Genomic DNA, 18,131 nt, shown 5'->3' on the forward strand with positions numbered 1-18,131 from the left:
TTGGCATGTGCTTCCACTTTTATTGGGAAAAGATGCCTCTCCTTCATAAAAGTGAAGGATAAGATTCCATATTTGCTCATCTTGACTAAACAGTTGAACGGCTGAGTTTTCATCTTGATGTCTGATGTCTTCCATGTTCGATACAAAGGTCACTCTTGTGTAGATAAACAGGCTGATGAGGGAGAACTCTTCATTGTCGATTCAGAATTCATGCAGCTTATCCAACAAAAAATTAAAGAACCATTTAATAACCCACCATTTGGAAGAATGAGCAAATCCTTCCCACAGACCTGATTTTCGTTTATCTCTTGGGGGGAGCTGTGTTTTGCTTTGCTGGCTTGATTTTTCTAACCCCAATAGGGGCTTGCGTTCTTCCTAAAAAAAATGGCTCCCACTTAGGGATGGATTCTTCTACTTTTGCCCAGTAAAGAGTCTAGAAAAGACATAACACAATATGCAATTTAACTTGGCTTCACAACATAATCTACTTTGTTTACCAGCCCATCACAAAACAATCCAAACATAAAATGTGTCATTAAAGCCTGTTTTACGTGTGAAGTAATTTAGAAAAGGCCAAACTACTTTGGTGCTAATTCTCAAATCCCTCAATTATACAATATAATGGAGGCTGGAAGGATTTCAATGCCTGGAGTAAATTTGCAATGATTGGATGTGCCCTCTTGTGGTGAATAATGTATTAGAATAGTAATCCTTGAACATTATAATTGTTTCCTTCATTTATACGCAGGAGTTATATTTTTCAGAATCACAAGGTTATTCCCAGAATTCTTAACAATAAAGTCCTTATCTAAAACATTTTAACTATGTAGTTGCTAGAAAGGTTTGGCATGTACATAAATACAAGGATTTTAAAGGATTTTGAGGTAACCGGGTTCAAAGAGTTTGAGGATGTTTTATGTGTTATATAGCCACAACACCAAACAAAGTGCTGGCAACATGGTTCAGAACGAAATTGAAAATGTCTAGTGCTTGCAAAGTTGCTCAGGCTTTAGCCATATGAATTTATAGTCACTAAGACCCAGAGTGAGAGGAGTAGAGCCTTGTCTCTGGGTGTCAGAGAGCCTGCAAAGTGCACAGCCAACTCTCAGGAGGAAGTCTGGTGCTTGTCTCTATACTGCTCAGTTTCTGAGGTTATTTGACCACCTCTGAGAAACCTGGACGTTAGGAAGAAGGCAGAGGATTGTTCCCTCAGTCATACTGTGTCTTGGATGTACTCCTGTTTGGAGAACTTTTGAAATACAGCACAGTGCGGCTGAGGGGACAATGTTGAAACTCTACTGAGAAAATGCCAAAATATGAATCAAGTGATAATGGAAATACAGCTTTGAACCTCATGAATCCCAATATGTTCTGGATTCTGAAAACAGCAGTATACAATGTATTGGAAATGGAAACTGTGACATAACATAAATAGAATTTAACGTCCAACTAATGGAGTATTAATTAGAGGCTGCAATTCTATTCCAACAAAGAATCTTAAATATAATGAAATCATCTGAAGAGGCTGCAGAGCACCAGGGGCACAGCAGTGATTGCATTTTAAAACCATGTTGTCATTTAACAACATCATGAAGAGTTTAAGGTAGCAGTAGCCAATGTGGTTGCCCTCCAGATGTCGATGGGCTCACCTTTCAGCCCCAGCCATTATGACCAATGGTCAAGAATGAAAGCAGTTGGAGGACAATGACATCTGGAGGTCACTATTTTGGCTATCTTTGGCTTAAAAGTTTGCATTAAAGACTATGGAAAGCTGGGAGTTTGGCTTTAGGCTTACCTCAAGATTAACAATGTCAGGGTGCAGAAGTAAGTGGTCTCTCGACTGTAGCTTTTTCCCTGCTGTTTTTATATCCTGCAACACATGAAGCACCAGAATTCACACACATGCAACAAAACAGTATTATATACTGGGGTGAGGAATGTCAGATCTGGAGGCCAAATGGGCCCCCCAGGTCTCTTTTATCTGGCCCTCAGAACTCTCTCTGGGCCATTCCTGTGGCAACATCCTTTTCCCTCAGGCCACCCCCTGCACCAGCCCTATTCCACGTCCTCCTCAAATGCTTTGGTCTGGCTAGAATGGGTCTGTGGACTGCAATAATTACTTTTGCTTGTTGGATAAAAGATGGAGAGATACATATGTGTGGAAATCTCTGACTTTTCCATACATGGACTTTTCCATCTCCCAGAACCTGGAGAGCAAAGAGCTCAAAGACAGAGGGCATGTGCATCAGTAGAAAAGATGATAAGAGTGACAGATGAGGAAGTGGGAGAGATGGGGGGTGGGGTGGAGATTCACTCAGGACAACGCTAACAGGGAGAAATGTAAAGTATTGCACTTGGGCAAAAAAAAATGAGAGGCACAAATACAAGATGGGTGACACCTGGCTTGAGAGCAGTACATGTGAAAAGGATCTAGGAGTCTTGGTTGACCACAAACTTGACATGAGCCAACAGTGTGACGCGGCAGCTAAAAAAGCCAATGCAATTCTGGGCTGCATCAATAGGAGTATAGCATCTAGATCAAGGGAAGTAATAGTGCCACTGTATTCTGCTCTGGTCAGACCTCACCTGGAGTACTGTGTCCAGTTCTGGGCACCACAGTTCAAGAAGGACACTGACAAACTGGAACGTGTCCAGAGGAGGGCAACCAAAATGGTCAAAGGCCTGGAAACGATGCCTTATGAGGAACGGCTAAGGGAGATGGGCATGTTTAGCCTGGAGAAGAGGAGGTTAAGGGGTGATATGATAGCCATGTTCAAATATATAAAAGGATGTCACATAGAGGAGGGAGAAAGGTTGTTTTCTGCTGCTCCAGAGAAGCGGACACGGAGCAATGGATCCAAACTACAAGAAAGAAGATTCCACCTAAACATTAAGAAGAACATCCTGACACTAAGAGCTGTTCGACAGTGGAATTTGCTGCCAAGGAGTGTGGTAGAGTCTCCTTCTTTGGAGGTCTTTAAGCAGAGGCTTGACAACCATACGTCAGGAGTGCTCTGATGGTGTTTCCTGCTTGGCAGGGGGTTGGACTCGATGGCCCTTGTGGTCTCTTCCAACTCTATGATTCTATGATTCTAACGCCATTATCCAAGAGCCTGATTTCTATAGCCTCTCTCTGCAAAGCTTGAAATAAAATAGGATGGTAAGAAACTTTTCCTTGTCTTTATACTTTCCTGGGCAACCACCCGGGAGCCTCTCACAGCATCCTGACAATAAGTGATGTCAATGTACATTCTAGATTCTAGTTAACATCTTTAAAATCCTAAAATGCTTAGGACCATGGTGAATAAGGACTGACATCTCCAGAAAGACCAGGATGCATGAGAGGGACTCACAAGGGAGGATGCACTCAGTGTATCCCTGCCCCAAAAGATAAATTTGCCCACTAAATACTTTCTTTGATTTTGGCAAAACTCCATCCGACCAGTGTCTGATTTTATTATACTTGGTAAGCAAGACACTTCACAGAAATTGTAAAGTTTTGAGAAAATGCACAAACCCTAAAAATGTCCAAAAAACCAGCAACAATTTGGATGAGTATCTTTACTGGTGTGTTAGTTCCAATAATCTTATGAAAAGCATTTTTTTCCTATTCTCCAGCAACTGATTTTCCCATTCAGGAGTGGCTTTGCATACAGGGATCAGCTGTTTCACATACTTCAACAAAGCTATTATATCAACAAGAGGAAAACACTGCACAGGAAAGTGGTTCATGCGTGACTGAGCAAGAAGAAAAAACAACTATCGAAACAGTTTATCCAATAAGTTACAATTTTATTGGAATTGAAGGCTCTGCTGATCCATTGAATAAGTTAAGTGCTTAAGAATAGGTGTGTAGCCAGAACAATATCACAACTTTTGTTATACTAGCATTGTGGATATGCCACCAATGCAGACAGACATTCCAGTGCTCCTCGCGGACCCCTTTTATATTTATAACTTTTATTATTTTCAAGGGATTTGGGGAAAGTAAAAAGAAATCCCAGAATTAAGTCTTCATTATTGAACCAGCATTTTGTGGCTAGCAAACATTTTTTTTAAAAAAAAATATGTAGGGCTGGAGTTTTGGTTTCTTGACACGTGTCACCACTGAAACCAGCTTCTTCCATTCCAGCTCCTTGAATCCGCTCTTGGTCTTAAATAGTTTCCTTTGTCTCTTGGTCACAGTAATTGGTCACAGGTGCGTGAGAGTCAACTAATGACCAAAAAGTGTCAAAGCTGTGGGTGCCTGAGGATGAACGTTCTTCTGCAGCTGTTCCTGGTACTCACGGGCCATTTCATTTCCTACCTCCTTTTTTTACTGTATATGAGATAGCTCTCACTCATGGCAATGGGTGTTCAAAAATATGTTATACGCGGCAATGTTGCATCCCTACCTCCCTGGAAACATCTAAATCTCTCAAACGCGGTTGTCTTAGACAGTGAAGACAAATCCTTCAAGGAAGGAACTTTGAGGAATAAGGTATGCAACATGACAGAGATTTTAAATGAATCAGCTGTACCCTGACAAACACCCTTCAGACTTGGAGAGTTGTTTTTATTACTGAGGTACTTTTTACTGAGAGCGCTGACTGCATGATTTGAACTTTATGCGCTGGGGGTAATTTACAGTTAAAATGATTCACCATTTGGAGCGAAAGCATTTGCTGCGCACATGTGATGAAGCCAATATTCTTTCCGAAAGAAAGCCACAAAGTAACGGAGCTGCAAAGACAGACAGCAATTTTGTTGAAGCTCTTCCCTGCTCAAGACAAAGATGACTTGCTAATATGCATGCATAACATGTGCACCAAGATGTAGAAAGGCAGCAAGCTGTTCACCAGACATTCAAACTCCAATGAAAACTCACCTCTATTAGCTTTTCTGAGGAAATTTGCACATGGGCTTCCACTTTCCATGTGTTGGGTTCACAGAGAACTAGACTCAATCTGGGGGCGGGAGGGGGAAGCACCTCCTCGAAGCTGTGACACCCCCTTCTTTTTTGTGGGCTTTCATACACAAACATTAAAGAGATCAAGCGCAGGCCTTTTGGGCAAATTAAGAGAGATGGGAAGGGGCGTGGGAGTGGGGTGTGAAGGAGCCAGTGCTGAACAGAGATGGAAGGAGAGAGCATAGCAGATGGCATCGTCGGGAGCAGAGAGTGAGTGTGAAGAGTAAGGCATTTTTTAAAAATTAAGTTAAAAAAAGGAGGAAATTCCCCAAAGGGACTTCCCATCATTCCCAAAACATGGCAGCTCAGAAGAATAGGGATCCTGGTGCAACGGGATCAAAACAGAGAGACGCTCGCCAGGAGCGGAGGAGCCACTTGGAATATCACCGTTAAATTAAAACCAGCCTAAGCAGGGGTTGTGAGATCTAGACCCAATTTATTGCAGGCAGCAATGGAAAAGGAATGACGAAGTGAGCGATTGTGAACATGATGAGACAGGGGAGGAAATGCAAGATAACCTTTCCTCCTTCCCACACTCGTGCATTTATAGAAGTGTAAGACCCTCCCGATTTTGCTAAAAGGGGTGGTTCACAATGTCGGACTAACAGCTCCAGAGATTAAATGACAGAACAGACGCACCATGAAATGCAGACTCTTACAACACCTATCAAAACGTTTTCTCCTTGGCCTGAAGAGATCAACTGTCATGATAGCAAGACACCTCAGACTCCATTTAACCCTGGTTTTCTAGGGTGTTGTATGGCAAAGTATTCTTACTGCAACACGCTCCACTCCACAGCACTGCTCTTAGGAAGATTTCCACAGCATTACGCAATCCTGTCCAAAATCAATTCAGCGGCTACTTTGTTTCAAAAATATATATATGATGGTAGGAAAGTAAAGTACAGTACTTTGGGGCAAGAGAAAATAGCTCTGGCTCGCTTGATTTTAGTTGAGAAGGGCACTTTGGCACAGCCTACATACCAGATGTGTCTTTTTGTTGCTCCTATCCAGTTTTAGCATATTTTGAAGTCTATTGTCATCCAGAACACTGATTTAATGACAGGAACTGACAGAATTTGTTGCTGGGAGCTGAAATGTGCCTTGGGGGTGGGATGATGTCTCTGAAAGATTAGATGGCACCTTTGCATGCTGCTGATAGCTAAAGGCAACCATGTCTTTTGTATGTGTCTTTTCCCTTTAAGTTTTGGCAAACCTATTCAATATTTTAAAAAGTCAGCAGTAATATAATATGCCTTTGGCATATCAAGTGCAGTTTTTTTTTGGATACTGTGATATAAAACATTTTGGGTTTTTAAAAGTTTCAAAAGGCAGCTGAGAGTAAAGGGAACAGAGAAGGTGACAAGTAAAGGCCACATACAGCCCCTTGGAAGTCTACAAAATACCACTTCAGGTGATGATGGAAAATACTACAAATCTACAATGCTGCTCCAGGAACAGTGCTTCAAAATACCTTCAGAAAAGATTCAGCACTGCCTATACTTCTAAAAGCTTAATTTACTTATCACATCTGTTTCTCACACATATTCTCATTTTATAATTATGACAACCCTGTAAGGTAGGCTAGGCTGAGAGAGAGAGAGAGTGATTGTTATGAAGTGAAGTTCAGTGAAGTCCAGAAAGGATATGAATCTAAACATTCTCAGTCCACATCCAGCATTCTGTCTTTCACAGAATTTAGTATTAAACAATTCACTGCTTTATATTCTGTGCCAAGAAATAAGATGAGACAGTACATTACCAATTAGCCAATCCCTCTCTTCAGATGGCATTGATGCGATTTCTGCTAAACAATGATGGACTTATGCGGTCCTGAGTGTGGGGCATTCTTAGCTTTGTAAGACCATTTTTAATTTGTTTAAGAAACTTAACTCCTTGGTAGCCTCTGAAAAGGTAACTATTTCCCCAAAGTGATGCAGAATAAATCACTGAAAAACAAATATCAAAATTGACCATTTGAATATTCAATCAGTCGTATAAACCATTTTATTTCAAGCCAGTCAAAAATATATAGAGTCCTAACTCGGAGCCACTGAAAAACATACAGTAACAAATATATTAACCTACCCTCTTAATTAAAAGCAGACTGAAATGAAACATCTTCAGGGATTATCTAAAAGAGAACAGCAAGGGAGCCAGTCATACCAATAGGGGGAAGGTGTTCCACTGAGAAAGGGAAGGAATTCGACTAAGAACAAAGGGCCCATCTTTTGTATTGGCCTTCCTAACCACCACTACTAACAGGCATATAAGCAGGGCCTCTGGAACTGATCTCAGTCAGTTCAGTCCTGTCAAAAATGATTCAGATTTAAACTGGCTCTAATGAAATTGAATCTTTAGCATAATAGTGAAGTAGCATCAAAGGTGGGAACAGACTGAATTCATATGTTAACAGTTCCTGCACATTATCTGATACAGAGGTGCCATCAAGAGAGCACACACTGTTGCATAGTGGGTGGCGGTTAGCTTTTGAAGAACATTTATTGATTAGGTGGTATGCACACAATGAGGAAAAGATCTCACCTGATCTGCACTGGGGAAATTATTTCAGTTTGCGGTAGGGCAGAACAGTGAAGCTATTGAGCACTTGTCTCTTGGCCTTGATAAATTAAAGAAGAGCATCCCCGAATACATTTTAATGAAGTTTGTGAACTGGGTAGCATACTATCAGGCATTTTAAGAAATAAGGAGCATCTAGCCGACGAATATAAATAACTTCATTCATTGATTTCTATGCTATTTAACCAGAAGTACAGGCAAAACGAGGTTTCTAATATTAGAAAATAATCATTCTTGGGAAGATGGAATCTAATTTGGAAGCTTAAAAGTTGCAAATGATGCTTATGGTGTTCAAGAGGTATCACCAGCTTGTTAGTGATACCACCCTCCTCTGCCTTATTTATATATTTTTATTTATATTTGTTTAGTTCATTTATATACCACTTTGCACTTCAGCAGAAATCTCTAAGTGGCTTACATACCACAACAAGGAGGAAGCAAAAGAAGAAATAAAATACAAATTCCACATTCAGAATCTACAATACTACTTCTCATTCCATATTTTAAAGAGAGTATGGTAAGGTTTGAGAGCACATCTGACCAATTGCCTAATTTCTACAGCAATATTGTATCAGACACTTACTTGCTGCTCTTTTGTCGGTCATAGATGTATCCCCTAGCTGTGGGTGGAGTTAATTAATCAGTTTTGGTATTTATAATTATTTCACAATAATTATAATTTTAATCTAGTAGTACCCATCTAAAGGAACTGTGTGTGAGAGAAGGAAGTACTATTATTATTATTACTACTACTAGCCTTTATTGGCATAAGTTAAAATAGTAAAATTCTAAAATCATACAAAGCCATCCAAATACATTGATAATTCAAACACATACAATATATAAAAGACTAGATAGCCACCACTGAATAAACCAGATTTAGCTTTAAAGATCTCGGCTAAACTTAGCCGAGAGGGAAGTATTATCCTAGCATTCAAAAATACTGGATTAACTGCTCGATCCTTAAGTAGAAATAGGTCCCAGTGAACCACTCTCAAATATGTGTACATAGGATTGCAACCCAAATGCCTTTGAATGTCAAAGAATCAATTTATTTAAGTTTTTAAATTATCCTCCCTTTAATAAAACCAACAGAACAAGCCAATTTTTAATACTTGTGTTTCAGCCATATCTGTTTTGGAAGTACAAAATTTTAGTTGTAACCAAGAGAGCAGTAATAACTCTTTTCATAGCTAAAAGCATAACAGAAGTAATTTTACTCAATTTCATTTGAATGCAGGCAAATACAATGACACCTCATCATGGCATCGGTGTATTTCTGAGAAAGCCAAATTAACAACTCTCCACATGGTAACTGTGAAATGTACAATGCCTGCTATCGGGAATAATTTTTAAAAGTTGGCACATAAATCTGAACCTTATTTTCAAGGTTCTAATATAATATTCTGCATGGATCTCATTCCTGTTTTATTTTGTTATCAGAAAGCATCTGCAGTGCTGCATGCCTGTTAAAGCCAGAATAAAATTAATACATCTAAACTCACTAAAGTTGCATTTTCCTGCCAGACAATTTGTTTTGATGGTCATACATATGCTTTTATTCCTTCCTCAAATGTTCTAACATTTTTGACACTTGAGAGAAATTATTCAGCGCACTGTGATGGTAAACAGCGAATATTCTGTACTAACTTAAAAGAGCTTATAATATTTTACCTACAGGTATCAACAGACTACTATTATCATCTCATTGTAAGCAATTGTTTTCATCTGTATACCTGGGGGCTAAAAATACATATATAGGGTGATATTCAACTAAATCGTATTCAAAGTAAACCCACCAAAATTAATGAACACATCCATTTATTTCAATGGGTCTACTCTGAGTATGACTAACACTGGCTATCACTGTCCCCAAAAACGTCAGTTACATAGGAATTGTTATATGTAAACCTTTTTTTGAAATATGTGCATGCTTTCAGCAAGTTGCATTATGTGTGTTCTTTCTTCACCAATGTGGAATGCAAAATATATAAACAATAGCAGGGGACAGCAACCTTTTTCAGCCGTGGGCCGGTCCACCAGCCCTCAGACCATGTAGTGGGCTGGACTATACTTTGGGGGGGGTGAATGAATTCCTATGCCCCACAAATAACCCAGAGATGCATTTTAAATAAAAGGACACATTCTACTCATGTAAAAACACGCTGATTCCTGGACCGTCTGCGGGCCAGACTAAGAAGGCGATTGGGCCGCATTCGGCCCCCGGGCCTTAGGTTGCCTACCCCTGAGATATAGGATCAACCTGGTATTCATCACAGAGCAGCAATTTCATCATTGGTCCCTGCTTCACATTGTTGAAGTAGCATACATATCCTGATCTACCCATAGGGTGGCCTTCTATATATATCAGATGTGAAAACAGGGCAGACATCTATATATTGGTACACATGAGGTGAGTGGTCACGGTTTTATGATGTCTTTGTGCATCTGATATACATACTTAGCTTTATGTTCTATATGGTCTGCCACAGATGGTAGGCCATGGCAACCCTTCCCCACCACAAACAAACCTTCATCTTCCCCTATTATTTCTTTTAAAATACCATATTGGGACTTCTCCAAGCTCTAAACTGCTCATTCTATCAAAATGTAGCCAAATGCCAGTTCTTGTGAAGAACTAGGAGTCCCATCATGTGCAAATTTCCCTTTCTGCTCCTGACAGAAATAATTTCATAGGCACTGAACTGAAAATATGCACAAGAAGGTTACAGAACCCTCAGCTCCAAAAAGAGCAGAGTGGATGAGTGGGTGATCTGTCATAACATGTTTAGAACAAAGCAATTAAAGGGAAGTAATTTCCCATTTCCCAAAGAAAGAGGTGACACATCCCCACTCTTTTGAGACTGAACTGCCCCAGGGATGTCTCTAGAAAAGTAAAACAAAGACACACTGTCACAAAACATGACACCACAACATGCACTAGAAGAGCAACCAGGTGAATGTTAAGGCATAGTTGCAAATATATATGTATGTCCGTGAGAGATAAAGCAAGTACATGTTTCTTTTAAGTGGGGGATGGGAAAGAAATGCCCTACAAAATCAGGGGCATCACAATGAGGAGTTAGGAAAGTTGCTAGGCCCAATATAACCATAATGGTTAACAAATACATGGTGGGCTACAGTCAGTGGACTAGCTATTTCTTTGAAAAAGAAACTATAAGCTATTTCACAACAGAAGAAAAATCCTTTATATCCAAAAGCAATCTTGTGTTTATGCTTGCCTAAAGGGAAGAGTCAGCAATCAGCCAGTTGGAAATGGTTTCCTTAGAGACAGTCGAACCTGCTGAATTTGAGCCAGACCAAGAAAGAGACGGTAAGATTTATCATGTCTTGGCTCACTCCTAGAGCAATGTTTTGTCATAAAATTTGTGGAGATGGCCTTTGCTTGAATGGGCAAGCAAGTGCGAAAGAAATATCATGAGCTCATATCACCTTCTTCGGAAGGACTGCAGAAGTGCCCAGAGGACTGATTTAGCTTTGCAGAATGTTCTGTATGAGAGTGAGTAGATAAGTCTTCATAGCCTGGAGCAGACACAGTATTTCTGCACCTCACTGTTAAATGCTTCAGACATTGCAAGCTAAAATTACTGCTTAGAAGAAGCAGAAGACTTTTGCAACAAATAAAATGGTGACATCCAACTCCTGAGACTGTTTCACTCTAGACTCCATCTTTGTTCTCAAAAGGAGAAAAACATGAAGGACCACACTATCAACAGGGAACCTGCTTTTTGGTGGGGAGGGATATGTTCCTGTGCATATGGTTTCTACCACTGCATCTCACAGGGTTCCCATCCTCCCAATATAGAATCATTCCCTCCATAAACACCTTAGTTGTCATACTGATAGGCAGAAACAAAAATACCTGATCTTAACCAACATGCTGGTAAGCATTTGAGGGCTAAGGACTATGCTGAGAACCAAATGAACCCAAGACCAGATTTTCTCAGCATAGCACAAATAGATCACTTTAAATTATCCTTTATCTTTGGGTGAAAGTCAAGAAACCAGAAATTATTTTTCCACATTCTGGATCAGTCTTAGCTATCTTGGAAGGATAAAGAAAAATAACAGTAAGAGACCCAAGAAACAAAAGCATAAACAATTACAAGACTCAGAATATTAAAAAGTGGTGCTGCATTACACACACACACACACACACACACACCATTCTCTCTCTCTCTCTCTCTCTCTCTCTCTCTCTCTCTCCATTTATATTCAACAGAGAGGGTAGTTGAGATGATAAATGGAATTCTGAACATCTAAACATTTGCCTCCACTCACACATCTTCATTTGATCTTTAAATAGATATTTGGGCATCATTTTGTTCCATGTGGGTATGTCAAGGCAGACCTTTTGCTCTAAGAAGCTTACAATCAATTAATCAATATGGCATCACATATTCTAGGAGACAAAGGAGAAGCAAGGGAGAAAGAACAGGCCCATATAATCAGAGCGACAACAGAGGTGAATAGTTTTGGCTGCAGAATACTGGATATTGGTTAGGGGACTGAGGTAGGGCAATGGAAGACTAGAGAGAAGGTTGCAGTAATGGGAGTAAGAGTTAATTTTAAAAAGAGTTTGCAACATTACTGATTATATCAATTATTTAAGTTTAATGAAGACTCAAAGCCAACATCCTGGAAAAAGGAATATTAACCTAAACACACACTTTAGTTATAGACAAACCTAGTCATTCACCACCTGTGTTTCAGCTTTAGGCAGAGGTGGTTTGTTTGTTTTTAGAACCATGACCACAGTCTGGTCACCAAAAGGCTATGTATATTTTCCCCTTACAATCTAGTGGTATATGAATTTTGTGAAATAAACAAACCAATAAATGACACTCCCTGCCCTATCATGCTCACTGGTGGGATCATGAGTAGGATCTCCTCTCTCAATCTCACTGCACGGACTTATCAGAATTCAGGTTCACTGAATCCTTTTCCCTGATCCTCATCCAGCTAATCACTGCTTCTAGTCACTGGCACAGCACCTGCACAGCCACTCCTGCTTCAGATGGATTGGAGAGACAGAACAAGAAATAACGCCAAAAGTAAATAAAGCACCACAATTAGAAGCATGCAGACAGAGCTAAAACAAGCAGAGAAGATGAACAGTAAATCAGCTTTAAAATGCCTGGACAAATAAATATGTTTTGACACAACACCGAGATGATTGTAACATTGCTAGCAGGGACAGGGAGGAAATTCCAAAGATGAAGTGCCACCAAAGAGAAAGAGTCTTTTTTTCCTCCTTTGTTGCTACATAATTAACTTCCCCTGGACATGGAGAAGAGCCTCCTATGAACATCTCAAGACTTGGGCAGGTTGCTGCAGGTATTTGAGTCCCAAGTTGTTCAGGACTTTAAAAGGTAAGCCCAAGCAGTCTGAAATGAACAGTGTAAAGAATAGCTGATCACACTTCAGTGTTAAGCACCTCTGCTTCCTTCTGCATATGATCCTGAACAAATTTATCAGTATCTGAAAGCCAGTCTGGTGTAGTAGCTAGAGTAATGACTAGGACCAGGGTTCAAATGCTCAGCCAGGAAGCATGATGGGTGACCCTGAAGCAGTCACTGTCACTGGAGTGGAGAACAATGCATGCCATCTTGAGCTCCTTGGAGGGAAAAGTGGGATATAAATGTAATAAAATGTAATGGAATTAACACAGTGGAAAACAGTGTCTTTTAAATGCCATATGTAAATTTCACTATTCAGTTGCTGGTTAAAAGTGATGAAAACTTACATTTAAAAGTGCTACATTTCTTTTACGAGCTGCATCAGCTTCTTGTATTTGCCATGTCTTCTCAGCTTCTTTGTCTCCTAGATGACTCTCCATCTGCTGAAGCAACACCATTCTCTGAGACAGTCTACAAAAGGGAAACATTCTGATAAGTGGGCAGACCATTCTTTCTGCACAACAGCAAGAAAAACAGCCACCTTTTACCCTCACCCATTTCTTCTCCAATTATGTTGAATACAGCGTGGGTGCACTGAAGGAGGGGGAACAGCACAGGAAGTCCCTTACGTGATGTGCTCCTGTGGAGAAAGCAACCATCATGTTGTACAACAAGCAGGCTCTGTGAACAAATGAGGCACCCAGCACTGAACACCGCCGAAGAGACGTGTGTAAAGCAGAGTTAGGAATAATAACTTACTGTACCATTAGTAATAATATGGGTTAACTGGGTTCTGCTATTGTACATAGCCCATGCTCATATGCAAAAGGCTGTCATTTAAAGGAATATCCATTTATCTTCCTCAGAATCAAGATTTGTAAATAATCAGGTATGCTTTTCCTGAAATAGATGATCTTTTCAATACAGTGGTACCCCGGGTTACATACGCTTCAGGTTACATACGCTTCAGGTTACAGACTCCGCTAACCCAGAAATAGTACCTCGGGTTAAGAACTTTGCTTCAGGATGAGAACAGAAACTGTGCTCCGGTGGCGCGGAGGCAGCAGGAGGCCCCATAGGCTAAAGTGGTGCTTCAGGTTAAGAACAGTTTCAGGTTAAGAACGGACCTCCGTTCTTAAGTACTTAACCCAAGATACCACTGTATTCCCTTCTACAAAGTTTCCCCCCCAAAGTTCCATTTCATTTCCAACTGTACAATAAGGTTCTTTCTACATCCCAAACTAATCAATAGGCTTCAGATCAAAGGCTCTCTGGCTGTTTTTTCACTACCTGCGGATAAGGATAATTCTGCATCCTTGGCTATAATCTCCCACAAAGCAACCAGTAGTGGAAGATTTGATGATCAGGTACAGAGAGAAATGGATTGGTGACAAGCTTGATGATGGTATGGTGTTTGCCTGCCTGGTGTGAAGGTTTCAAACATCATGCATTGTCCCGATAAGGTCAATCACTAGTTTTGGTACATGCTAGCACCAGGGGTGTTGGGAAATATTGACATGAGGCAGTGGAAGCCAAATTTAGACTCCTAGGTAACATGTTCAAGTTCAGGGCCTGCATGGTAGAATGCTACCTGTTTTATATGCCGGGCCTGCAGACAGGGTTGTGGGGTCTCAATTCATGGTTAAAGTGGCTGATGGGAGGAATGCTTTAGATTGTTTGTGCATTATAGAACTTTTGGGGTAAGCCACACTTGTACAAAAAGAGATAGGCCCCTCTTGAACCAGAATGGAAGAAGATTTCTGGAGCCTATCAAAAAGGTTGCAGAGCAGCTTTAGAAATACTTTGCTGGGGAGAGGGGGCCGCTAGGGGCGCATTGGAAGATAGCCGACAATAACATCTCTCCGGCTCACACGAGATAATTAAGAGGCTGATATGGGAGTATGCAGCCTCCCTTGTTGCCCCAAGGATATGGGGAACACTGCCTTGCCTGCTGTGGCCATAAATCACCCCCGGATTCAAAAGAAGGGGGTGAGGGCACTAGGCACAAATCCCTTGGGTGGGTCAGGCTCTCCCGGACACTGTCTCTGATTGCACACTAGTTGCAGCAACTTGAAATAAACAATTAGAGAGAGAAGCAAATGCACATATTTCAAGTGAACAATGGGAGTGAAGACTGATAATTGAAGTGACCTCTGTGAAAGTAGAGCGACGGGTTGGATTTAACAGGAATATATCTGAAGAAAATACATCAAAGGTTTGGCATGTCGGAGCGGGACTGGATGGGGGGGGGACTTTTTTCTTTTCTTTTATGTGATTAACCAATAACCCCTCCCCAAGAAAGAACCATCGCATAACTGACCTAAGCAGGATGATTAAAAACTGTGTGGAAATGAATTACTAACCAAAAGTTTGGCTTACGGAGATCGAGAAAAGAACAAAGGCATTTGGAATGACGCAGTAATAAAAAGGGAGTCGCCATCTTGGCTGGTTCTGTCAAAAGATTGATGATTGGGGGGAGGAAGTTATGGACTGGCAGAACCTCCTCAGAGGACTGAGAAAGGGAGTGACAGATCTGTGAAGATTAACAAGCAAAAACCCACACAGGATTACAATTTGTTTCAACCCGCTTGTGGAGACTATCAGAGGTCACAAAGAGAAAGGAAAAATATATGAAAATAACAAGAAGAGATGTGGAAAATAACAAGAAAGGATTGGATAGAAGGGTGAACACTATTTGGACAGATTTGTGCACATTAAAGCAGCAGCAACAACAAGAGGATTGGATCCCTTTCGGAACTTGAAATATGGGTACCCCCAACAAAAAAATTAAAATTCGGCTTTGTAATTTGGAATTTATGTGACTTGATTTGATTTGATTGGTCTGTTAATAATTTTTTTTTTTTAAGAAATACTTTGCTGGGGAAAACCAATAAAAGCTGTGATGCATCTGCTTTGGGATTACACATCATCATAAGGATGAAAATTTAAATATTTCAGAACGTCATAATGGTGGTAGGGTCCTAGGCAGAAGTCTCTCACTCCCTTTACCTGCTACATTATCCATTTTTTCAACTGTTGATACCAGGACTGAACCTAGAATTTTCTTCATTCAAAGCATGAGCTGTACAGCTGACCTGTGGTCCCTGTCCTAAAGCAGGAATTGGAACCGGTAGTGCTTTACATGTTGCTGGACAACACCTCCCATAATCCTTGACCATTGGCCATGGTGGCTGGAGCTGATGGAATCTAATATGTGGAGATCCACAGGCCCTCCACCGCTGCCCTAAAGCTCAGAAAGTATTTCTTCTGAAGAAGAAAAATATCAGTAAATATCACTTACATTCAATTTCCTGTAAACCATTCTAAGACTCCATATGTCAAATAACATTGCCTCGGTGATTATTTCTTTTCTTAATTAATTCAGTCTAGTCCTATTAAGTCTCCACTTCTTATTACACCCACCACTATTTGTATTGCCCTTGTTGTACTTTGCAAGATTTGCTTTTTCCTCTCTGAGAAGTGATAGTCAGAAATGCACATAAGAGTTTTCACAGATTTTGGTACTAAGCTTATGACAACTTTTATACTCTTTTTGCCCTTTCCTAAATTCTCCCTGCCGTTTCAGCTGCTGAAGCACAATGAGGCAGTGTCAAGCTTGTCAGTGATTCTCATACCACAGAAACAGAAGTTCTGTTATATTATATGGCAGGCATCTCCAAACTGGGCCCTCCAGCTGTTTTGGGACTACAACTCCCATCATCCCTAGCTAACAGGACCAGTGGTCAGGGAAGATGGGAGTTGTAGTCCCAAAACAGCTGGAGGGCCGAGTGTGGGGGTACCTGTTATATGGGGTTGCTTTTTTAAAGACAAAATGATTAATCATATAGAAGAATAAGTCTTGTTGAGGAAAACCAGCATGGCTTCTAAAAAAATGGCTTGACTAGACTTTTGGAGTTATTTGAGAGTGTTGCAAAGCACGTATATAAAGGTTATCTAGAATACATTATATATTTAATCTTCCAATAATATTTTGATTAAGTCCTTCAACCAAAGGCTCCTCTGTAAACTTAATAGACACAGGATAAGAGGATGGATCAACAGCTGGTTAAATAAGAGGAAGCAGAGATCAGGAATAAATTGCCATTTCTCACAATGGAGGGATGTGAATAGTGAGACCCCCAAGGAGCATTACTGAGAACTGTGCTTTATAGCTTGTTTATAAATGATCTGAACTTAGAAGCAAGCAGTGAGCTGGTAAAGTTTACAGACATACAAATTACTGAGGGTGCTGAAAACAAAGCAGGAATGTGAAGAGCTCCAAAAAGATCTTTCCAAACTGAGCGAATAGGCATTAAATTAACATACGAGGGTCAAAACAAGAAGCTAGTTACTAACAAAATGGAGATACTAAAGTTTTAAAGCAAACTGTTTCAGCCTTCTTCAGTTGATCTGCCTTCTTAGGTTACCTTCAAGACCAGAATGACTAGCAGAAACTTATATCAAATAAAATATCATTTGCAGGTCCTGTAATGTAATTTACACCACTAGCTGCAAACACCCAGGTCGTCATGTTCAGAACTTGTGTAAAACAACAATGGGTCTAAGCATGTTTTTGGAACCATAAATCCACAATTGGTTAAAAAGCACTTCAATTCAGATGATCACAGCCTCTCTGAAGCATCAGTCATTGAAATAAAGATGCCATCAGATCCAGAAACAATGGAAATGGGGAAACTCCTCAGTAAGGCATGTCACCTTAATTAACACCACATTGTCTTAACCTAGGTTCAGAAAATGCCACACCTGAATAATCTGTACCTAGCACCTTGGCCCACAGCACCTTTTGATTCACATCAGAGCAGCTGGAAGGTGGAGCTGGAAGATTTTTTGTGTGTCACAATTTTAAAAAGCATTACAATTCACAATTTTACATTTCACTTTTTGAATGAAAGAACTTAATTATTCAAAGCATAGTAAAACATTGTTATTAATTCAAACATAAATGTTTTATGTTTTAGTGATATATATGCTGAAATTTTAGTTTCAATGTGAAGAAAAAATACTGGACTGAAATGAGGCCTCAGATTGAATTTAAGAAGGCTGAATCCAATTGCTCAGGTTTAGCTAGAATTTAAGTAGAATATTCAATATTAATAGTCAGGGTTTCACTTAGCATTTTTCATCAGAGGAGCAGCACTGGCACCACAGCACCCCCTTGAGGC

General features: G+C 40.2%; 1 protein-coding gene across 1 annotated transcript in view; it reads right to left on the reverse strand.

Moving 5' to 3' along the window:
- CEP15 (centrosomal protein 15) overlaps positions 1 to 18,131 on the reverse strand; it is a gene marked incomplete at its 5' end in the record, with an annotated part of 18,617 nt that continues 486 nt past the window's right edge. Inside the window, 3 exons of the mRNA XM_081903497.1 lie at positions 1 to 433; positions 1,796 to 1,870; positions 13,296 to 13,419. Of these exons, the coding sequence (XP_081759623.1) occupies positions 302 to 433; positions 1,796 to 1,870; positions 13,296 to 13,419 (331 nt within the window). The 3' untranslated portion in view covers positions 1 to 301. The remainder of the gene's footprint in view (positions 434 to 1,795; positions 1,871 to 13,295; positions 13,420 to 18,131) is intronic.

The sequence above is a fragment of the Podarcis melisellensis genome, assembly GCF_964234715.1.
Source record: "Podarcis melisellensis genome assembly, chromosome: 2".
NCBI lineage: Eukaryota > Metazoa > Chordata > Lepidosauria > Squamata > Lacertidae > Podarcis > Podarcis melisellensis.